This window comes from Cottoperca gobio, chromosome 3 (genome assembly GCF_900634415.1).
Source record: "Cottoperca gobio chromosome 3, fCotGob3.1, whole genome shotgun sequence".
Classification (NCBI taxonomy): domain Eukaryota; kingdom Metazoa; phylum Chordata; class Actinopteri; order Perciformes; family Bovichtidae; genus Cottoperca; species Cottoperca gobio.
Window position 1 is genome coordinate 10,148,835 of NC_041357.1, and position 9,816 is coordinate 10,158,650.

The 9,816-nt window shown below is 38.5% G+C and overlaps 1 protein-coding gene across 1 annotated transcript; it reads left to right on the forward strand.

The window, feature by feature from the left end:
- The first annotated feature begins 272 nt into the window (after positions 1-272).
- Positions 273-8,623, forward strand: slc1a2a (solute carrier family 1 member 2a). Its single transcript, XM_029462124.1, has 10 exons — positions 273-420; positions 1,840-1,992; positions 3,684-3,934; positions 4,021-4,129; positions 4,457-4,583; positions 4,829-5,062; positions 5,744-5,938; positions 6,393-6,527; positions 7,305-7,512; positions 8,552-8,623. Exons 1-10 carry the CDS (start codon positions 291-293, stop codon positions 8,621-8,623), a joined length of 1,614 nt encoding a protein of 537 aa, XP_029317984.1. The 5' UTR covers positions 273-290.
- Positions 8,624-9,816: the final 1,193 nt, after the last annotated feature.

Here is a 9,816-nt window from a genome sequence, read left to right on the forward strand (position 1 = left end):
ATGCATTTAGAATGCAGAATATACAGAATGAATTAAGTTTAATCATTTGTGCATGTGCCCTCATCATTTACTTAATGACGCAAGTGTACACATTTTTGAAAATATTAATCTTGCATGCAATATTGTCAATTTCACGTTTGCATAATGCTATCTGACTAAATATCATTTTCTTTTCTCCCTAGTTTGGAATCACCTATGTTTTGCCATCTTGTCACTGCTTTCAAAACTTCAAACTCTCTCACTGATTAACACAAGCTCTTCTTCCTTCTAATTCTTTCAGTGCCAACAAAATGCAGAAGCAAGTGGAGGTCAGGATGGGCGAGAGCCACATGGAGCCCATAGTGGAGACTCCTGATAGTGTATGTGGCAGTATGTGTGATAAACTCATGAAGAACATGGTTCTCACTCTCACAATCCTGGGTACGTTTTTGGTCCTGCTACCTTCTTCACCAATCTATCCATCTGTCTACTCCTGCTTTCTAGAGCCTTTCCCAGCATGTATTAGATTAAACAAAAGACAGGGTACACTCTGGATGGGTTGTTTTTCCATCACTGCAAAAACACAATATAACTACGGTCAATTAACCTTACCTGCTCTGTCTTTGGACTGTGGAGCACCAGGAGACAATCCGCCCCACACAAGGAAAACATGCAAACTATTCTCCTGAAGTCCCCTGTATGGCTTTAGTGTTACAAGGGGCACTCGTGCTAACCATTGAGCCAATGTTGGTGCCCTGCGTGAAGCCAAAACCTTTTACCAAATGCCATTTTAATATGAAAATGGTTCACAGTTTCTTTCTTAATGTTAAAAGATTTCCAAAGAGAATGAATTTAAAGTTCCCATGAAATCAAAATAGATGAATAGATGTTTTTATTATTTATCACATATGTATTGCGCCAGTATCTGGCCCAACAAAGACAAACAAGCTGTGTTGTAGGTATTCATAATGGTATTTTAGAGTTTGTCATTTGCTGGAAAACAATAAAACATGTTAATGAGTCATCCTGCACTCGGGTGCTTATACTAGTTTTGCCAAAACACTTTGAAACAAGTTTACCAATTAGGAAGCATCAGCTCCATCGCCTGGGATGAACCTGCGCCGGCTTCAGATCTAGGCTCATACATGTATGGCCTCGCTCCAGAAAAGACTTCTTCATGGTCGTCTTCTTCCGCCATACTTTCATTCCACATTTGTCAGTAAAATCCGCTGGCGTTGGCGATGGTGGTGGCGAGAAGTCGTCGACAACAGAGAGCAGGCTGTCCTCTTGTTGAGCCAGTAGCTGCTGTCAATCTGAAATGTCTCCTGTAAAAACAGAAACTCGAAAATATGTGGAATAAAATAGCACTGTGCTAGCTGTTTCATGGGAACACTAATGTTATTTTCTCTCATATTGACATAAAAACAATTAAAGTGCACCAGAGCAAAACTAAACAAAGTTGTCTTCAGTGTAACTTTTTCATTGTTTTCAATATTTCTTTCTATTCTACAACAGATGTATAGTTATTGGAAAAACATGTTTGATCAGTTATATTTTCTCGGTTTATAAGGATGGAACATAAGTGACCTTATGAAGTTAAAAAAGATGTTGTCACACATTTATCTTTTTTTGTATTCATCTATTTTTTGTGTACACAAGTATCTCAGTATATGGAGATAATACCATGCCTCTGTGACTCAGATGACAGGTTGTGATGTTAATTGGAGATTCTTATGAGAAAAATATGAGATTGTATTTATCACACAGATGTTGATAGAATCTTTCGGTGTTCACGGTTAGTATCTCATGGTTCACTGTCACCTGGCTTTGAGTTTGATTTGTGTTTTCTCGCCGGCTCAGGTGTGTTCCTGGGCTCTATTGCTGGAATGCTGCTGCGGCACATATCGCCTCTCCCACCTGATGTCATTATGATCATCTCCTTCCCTGGAGAGATCCTAATGAGGATGCTGAAGATGCTTATTTTGCCCCTTGTTGTTTCCAGTCTGGTTACAGGTGGGTGAGGTACAGTAGCTGCAGCAAATGTTCTGCTCAATTTGCTGACAACTGTCCTGAAATGAGGTCGCATGGTGCGACTTGTTGAGAGTTGAGTTGCAACAAGAGAGACAAGAGAGTGGGCAGGTTTGTCAGTTATTTTGTGTATAAACAAGACCTGTGTGTAAGACGTGAGGCACTGTTCCTTTACAAAAAATAACACGAGGATTACAAAATCTTTTGATATACAGTAGATATATATATATATATATTATATATGTATATTTAAGCAATAGCTCACGACAGGCCGTGGTATGTGCTCATTATATAACAGTTAAGGGGCGTGGTACAACCCCCTTAACTGTGATATAATGAGTATATATCACGGTCTGAAGTGAGCTATTGCGTTTATAAAACGGTTACCAAGTGTGGCAATATGAAAGAAAAATACACACTCCAATTTAAATAGTTTTTATTATTAAATAATGATGTTCAAAATAAAATAGTCCCTCCGTTGCCTTCTGCACAAAACATAGTGCAAGGTGGTTGCTATGCAACAACACTAACAGCTAGCGCGGTGTTCTGTTCGTTTCGTTTTTTTTTCCATTTGGTCTACCTGCTCACAGATTGAACTGTAAACACGTCTGTGTTTCAGCCTGTATAGTACGTGTTTGATTATTGTTATTTCACGCTGATATTATTTATAATAAAAGCAACCGAACGAATGGAACTCTGTTCTTATTTACATAGTAAAGCTTTGTAAGTTTGTTTCATAACGGACGTAATTTAACAGCTGTAACGGTTGTAGCTTTTTCTCAGACGCGGAGGGATACTGACTTGTTGTGAAAAGTAACTACAATTGCTTGATTAAAAGTAGAGGCATCCGCCATGTTCAGCCATCAAGCCTAAACTATATAAATACACACAACAACATCTTAACCTGAGATAATACTAATTTATAATCATTTACCAGCAGATGATAATGATCAGATGCACATATGATATTCGAAATAGCATGTACAGTGTGCAGACATATTTACAATATTGCCTCTCCACAACCTTTAACTTGCCCAACACTTCTAATAATCCTTAAAGACTCAGTTACCCCAAGTAAACAATTCAAGTGTTGATGATTGCTGTTATTTATTATGTGCTGTTCCAGAAGTCGAGACAACAGTCAACACAGTCGAGAAACAGTTACAATCACTTGCTGACACACTGGAGAGTTAAACCCTGTATTCAAAGATATTGTTTAGCTACATAGAAATGTCTAATTAAAGTGTGTGTGCAGACAGTGGGCCTAAGGTACATAACAAAAGCATTTATAATTCCTCAGAGTTTCTTAATGAGTCATCTCACATTGGAAGCAAATCATGTAAGATTTCCTGGCACAGAATTATTATTTCTCAATATATTTGCAGAATATGTCCTCACATTCATAACACTCCTCTGAATAAGGTAAGCCTTATGTCTGGAGGCTGCAAGCTGGTCTGACTGGAAGGGCATTAGCAGATGTTTGGTGACAGGAGCCGATCAACTAAATTGTGATGTTTTGATCAGAGTTAATAACTACCTAGAGAAAGGGTTAGATCTAATATATAACAACTATAAACTATTGACTCAAACAAAATCTAACTTTATCACTATCTATTAGAGACATAAAACGTATCTTTTTAATATTGATCACATACTTTATTTTCCTATGCCAACAGGACTTGCCGGTTTGGACGCCAAATCAAGCGGCCGATTAGGCACCAGGGCCATGGTGTACTACATGTCAACGACGGTGATAGCAGCCGTCCTGGGAGTGATCCTGGTGCTGCTCATCCACCCCGGTAACCCCAAACTGAAGGCTAATCTTGGACCGGGAAAGAAGAATGACGATGTGTCCAGCGTGGACGCTTTCTTTGATCTCATGCGAAATCTTTTCCCAGAGAATTTGGTGCAGGCCTGCTTTCAGCAGGTAGGAGTCTCACAATACAAAACATAACATCTGATTCATATGTCAGTTGCTCAAACTATGTGTTCTTTTCTTTGCTTCTTGTCCAGATCCAAACGGTAATCAGCAAAGTACCAGTGCCCACTAACAGAACCAAAGCACCTCCACAGTTCACAGTTAAAAGGACGCTTCAGTTCAAGAGTGGGATGAATGTCTTGGGTAGGTGAAAAGTCAGAAAACACACCCACTACAGAACTGAAAAGAAATAGCAGTTGTTGAAGAAAAACATAAGTTTATTTAAATCCTCTACCAAAACAGAGCCAAAAACAAAACCTCCTTGGTGGATGTCACAATTAATTCAAATTTGCTTTTTACCAGCCGTATCGATTAAGTACTTTTTTCCCAATATCTTTCGTATTATTGCAAACACATCCCAAATGTTTTTACATTTCCTTATGGCTTTCAATGAGCTCTCATTATTGGCTATTTCATTTTCTATAAGACATATTTGTCCAAGAGTAATTCAACATTATTGCATTCTTACAGGTTTGATCGGATTCTTTGTCGCTTTTGGAGTTATTATGGGGAAAATGGGAGAGAAGGCCAAGATGATGTTGGAGTTTTTCAACATCCTCAATGAGATTGTTATGAAGCTTGTTGGTGCAATTATGTGGTAAGTTGCCAAACTATTCCCCTGGTTTTTGCACAAAAAATAATATTGATGTAAAATTTCTCACAGCTATTGTATACTAAAACTCAATATATTCCAAACACTAGTTATATACCAGCAGATATATATATATATATATATATATATATATATATATATATATATGTATATATATATATATATATATATATATATATATATATATATATATAAAAAGTAATCCTGACAAACATCCTATGTATCTTCAGGTACTCTCCTTTTGGTATTGCCTGCCTCATCTGTGGAAAGATCATCTCCATTGCGGACTTGGAGGTGGTTGCGCGGCAGCTGGGGATGTATATGGTAACTGTGATAGTGGGTCTCCTCATCCATGGAGGCATCTTTCTCCCGCTGATATATTTTGTAATAGTAAAACAAAACCCCTTCACGTTCTTCATGGGAATATTCCAAGCTTGGGTCACGGCACTTGGAACAGCATCCAGGTATGAGGGATTTCAGTCTTCGTTAAAATGTTATATGTCTGTCCGACCCTGGTGAGCTCAGTAGGACTGTCTGTACTGACAGTAACCTTTATTTCAAGTCGTAACTATGAAGTAGTCTTGCAAGCAATGGCTTCTCACTTTGCTGCCCTGTGGGATAACTTTCCTGTACTCAATGTTATATTAATGACCCATTCTTTCTCCTCCTGAGGTGAGCTCAGTTCTCTCTAATTCTGGGCTGCTCGCTGCTTTTCCGTCTGCGAGAAACTTACAAAACAACTGCTGAGTCCCAACTGCTGTTTTCTATATGAGATTCACCCTCAAAGTGAATTCAAACTAGTCCAACTTATTTGTTTATTTGGTGAAGTAAAACTCATGAAAGCTTTTGCCTATATTAATCCATTTCATGTAACAAATTAACTATAACTCAAATAACCATGGTTCAGAGTGGATTGAGCTCCGTATGAATAGAATAATACTGCAATTACGTTTAAAAACTATTGCAACTTCAAATGTGACCCGGTCAGTTTAGTTCTCAACAGACAGTCTATCATTTGTTGTAGAGTTCTTTATTTCTGCATGTTTTCAGTGCCAAACTGGATGTAGAGATTGCAAACTGACCCAATGCATGTTGTTTGTGTCGATCATAACGTAGCATTTATGTTTTGTTTTAATTTTCCGCAGTGCCGGTACCTTGCCCGTCACGTTCCGATGCTTAGAGGAGAACTTGGGCATCGACAAGAGAGTCACTCGCTTTGTCCTGCCAGTGGGTGCAACCATCAACATGGATGGCACAGCGCTTTATGAGGCTGTGGCTGCCATCTTCATCGCTCAGATGAATGGGATTAACCTCGACTGGGGCCAGATTATTACTGTCAGGTGGGAATGCAGCTTCAGATACAGATATCACAACACATTTACAGGGGAAAATAAATTAGTCAAATTCTCCCTTAAATCTGCCTGAGCCAAAGAATGAAGATAATATTTCCTCCATAAATGCTGGTTAAACATGTTTCGAATAAAACGTTTTCAAACACTTTGCAAACTATAGTGTTGGCATTATAGTAACATTGTGAATATGTCTCCCACAATCAATCTCACAATCAATTTAATAAACTATAATAAACTTTTCTTGATTACAGTGAGGCACTGAAGACTCTTAAACTACCTGGTTTGATTGAAAGTCATTTCAAATATTTAATTTAATGACATACCAATTTGTATCAGAAATACACTGACTGCATGTTAAATGTGTAAAATGCCGGTGTTTTTTTTGTGCCTTACAACCTGTGGTTTGTCCTCATGCTGAGTGTTGAATTTGCTTCCTATTTAGTATGACAGCCACCCTGGCCAGTGTTGGAGCCGCCAGTATCCCCAGTGCTGGACTTGTGACCATGCTTCTTATCCTCACGGCGGTGGGGCTGCCCACTCAGGACATCAGCCTTCTGGTTGCTGTCGACTGGCTGCTGTAAGTTCAACGTCAACACAAATACTCATCATTGAAACCATGAAAACACATTGCAACAACATGCAAGGGTTTCTTATCTTCACGTTTGTAAAAGTAACCGATACACAAGCATCTCTGAATACATCATTTTCACATAATGGTGACTTCCCCAGTGCTCTGTATTTAATCATTTTACAATATAATGTTTAGACCTCAATGTAATCCCTGAAAAGAAAAGAAAAAATGAGTAAAAGAGAAACGTGAAATGCTAACTGGGTTTTTAATAACAACAGTTGTCCATGACAGCTTCTATAATGTGTAACATTTCTCTCAAGGTCCAGCTGACTCTCTGAATAAAATCTCACTTTTCTTCAGTGTAAAGCTGTTGACAGCTTAATTCCCAGGTTGAATGGTAACAGCTCGTTTTATGTTGCTTTACAGTCTTTATGATGTAAATGACATTAAAACAATTTTGAGTGTAGAGCTAAACCACCGTTTTGGTTGAAGTAGCATCAAAACAGATGCTTGACTTTAAATTGAATGTACAGCTTTGTGCTTGTGTGACTCATTGCAGAGTATTGAGCGTGTTCCATCTCCAACATGTGTTTTGGGGGTGGAAAAGAAACTTGTACACCTCAGTCTTTGATAAGTTTTTTGTAGAGTGTTACTCTCTATACCAACGCATTCACTTGCTGACATCTCTGTGTTGATTCGGAAGCATAACTAATAACTGAACTTTTCCTTGCTCAGTGTTGTTTTGCCTCCGTGTTTCACTCCACTTTCCTCTTCAACATGCAGGGATCGTTTCCGTACCTCGGTCAATGTAGTTGGAGACTCCTATGGAGCAGGCATCGTGTACCACCTTTCCAAGCACGAGCTTGACTCCTTTGACCAACAAGCCCGGATGGAAGACTTTGAGATGGCAAAGACACAATCCTTCTTTGAAAATAACACCAACCAGAGTGCATACACTCACCACAACTCAATCTTGATAGACGACTGCAAGGTACATTTCACGTTAACGGACATAGAGACTTGTATGTAGAGAATCCTCCCCAGCTCTGAGTCTGTGTTCGTCTTTCTTTTCCTTTCAGTGTTTGTGCTTCTTTTCTATGTGACTTCTCGTGTCGTGTATTTGTGTCTATGTGAATAGTAGATGTCATATTTTTATTGAAGAAAATGTAGTTTTTTTAAATGTGGTGAAAAACCTAAATAAATATTTCTATATTTATTTCTTCACCTGTTAATCATATGAAAAAGCAGTTTTTGTGGTACCAGGTTTAACAAAAGTTATTTTTTATATAATACTTTTGGTTTATATCATCTTCAAAAACTCTGTTTACTCTCATGAAATCATCAAACATCAACCATTCCTAATGCGTTGTCATGTTCACAAATATATTGGACCTGCATTTTGTTGTGGAATGTTTTGATTTTATTAAGAAACTGTGTTTTCTTTTTTCTTTTGGTCTACTTATTTGGACATGTATTTGTGGCAGCCCTGACCAAATTACAGTTTTCAATCATTGGCCATCTTTTTAAAAGAGTTTTTGTAGCCAGTGGTATACATAAAGACTGCTGTTTCACCATGTTTCATCCAAAGTGATGCATACATTCATGAAATGCCTATCAAAGTTATTTTTAGAGAATTTCACTCATACCAATTTTGTTGATATTTCATTGTCTGTGAAATGCCACTTTTGCATGCTGATGCTAAAGTTGCATTCTGATTATTTTGATGACTGAGTATTGTAATTCGGTTGGGCAGAGAATCCATAAAATACATGGCCAACTCTAAAAAACTATTCTTGTTTTCATATCATCTTGTAACCACATTGACATGCAAGCAGCATCACTGTATCATTGTATCAGTGTATGTATGAGATGACATGTATTTCTATGTTGGGGATTCAAACATTAATTTTGGCCCAAGGTCAATGGCCTGAATGTAATAAGGCAATGGCTTCTCTGCTCCCAACCGTTGTCAGTTTGTAAATGACGGTGCCTTGGCCCTATAGTTAGATCTTCTTGATAATTGCTTACAGGTCGCCATGGGCAAAAATGGCAAGACTGGAGGGTTCTCTCTTGTTGAGGAGGGACCATGGAAATGCGAGTAAAGCAGATCCAGATGCTGCTGCGCCTTACCCTGAGTTCCAGCTTTTATTTTCAGCCGACACAACTGTAAAAATCAACAAAAAAAATCACATAGAAAAGAAGGGGAAACAAAGGGAAAGTTAACAGAGTCAACTGTACCACAAGAACTAACAATCGGCCAGTCTTTTTCTTTCAGTTACCCATCAGGGTAGCTACTGGAGCAAACTACAGATGACTCACCAAATTGTATTAGATCTTGCAATTGCACTAACTAGACACAAACCATAAGAAACTGGTGCATTTCATTCACTTTGTACAGAAGAATAAATCATTTGGTTGACTACAATCAGGGCCTTACTTGGTGCTGCTGCAATCCTCCTGTTCTGTCAACGAAAGAATTCTTCAACCTTGTGCAACATCTAATTTTTGAAGCATTTTCTTCGTAGCTTAAAGGGCAGAGAGATGATACGTGGATGATGGCCTTGTTACATTTAACACAAGGACCACATAAGAGAAATTATAAAGGTTGGGGTAAATGACTCAGAACAAATGTTACAGATCACAATCAATGTGTTTGTGTATTCTGAGACGCTCTGTCTTCTTATGAGATGTCCAACACTGTACAACAGTGTTTATGAGAATAGGACATGAACTGAATGAAACAGTGCTTCTGGCATTATGATGTAAGTGATGGTTCGACACTGCGCTACCTCTGACTCTTTGACTTATGGGATTACACCTTGATGTCACACACATGGCCAAGCCTAAGAAGCAAAGCTTAGGACTTAAAGCATAAGAGCAGAGGGCGTGACCTTTAAATGTGGCAACAAACAGTACAGGATGTGTTGCAGAGAGCTGTAAAGCAGAAAATAGAGTACTTGAAGGGTGCCCTCACGGTTATTTATTCATTACTTTTTGTATATATGTTCTTAATGAGTGACTCACTGTGTTTCTGTTTGTAGTCAAAAAAGTTTGCCTGTGCACTTGAATTTCTGTGTGTGTTTTTGTGTGTTTCTGAGAGCAAGAGGAAGATTAACAAGGAAAGAAAGTTGGAGGTTCAACAAGAGAAAGAACAAGAGGGGGGGGGGGGGCTGTCTCTTGAACTCTCCGCAGGCCTGTGCATTACTCTGTGTTTTATTTCAAACTGTTAATTTCTTTGCTATATGACAACCTTGCCTTGACGATTTCAACTGCAGAGTGCAGTCAGTGTGACGAC

Bases quoted from the DNA above. Each gene is read 5' to 3' on its own strand.
- slc1a2a (XM_029462124.1), top strand. From the start codon at position 291: ATGCAGAAGCAAGTGGAGGTCAGGATGGGCGAGAGCCACATGGAGCCC. The intron at 1,993-3,683 runs GTGGGTGAGGTA...CTATGCCAACAG, and splicing joins TGTTTCCAGTCTGGTTACAG to GACTTGCCGGTTTGGACGCC. The intron at 4,584-4,828 runs GTAAGTTGCCAA...ATGTATCTTCAG, and splicing joins CTTGTTGGTGCAATTATGTG to GTACTCTCCTTTTGGTATTG.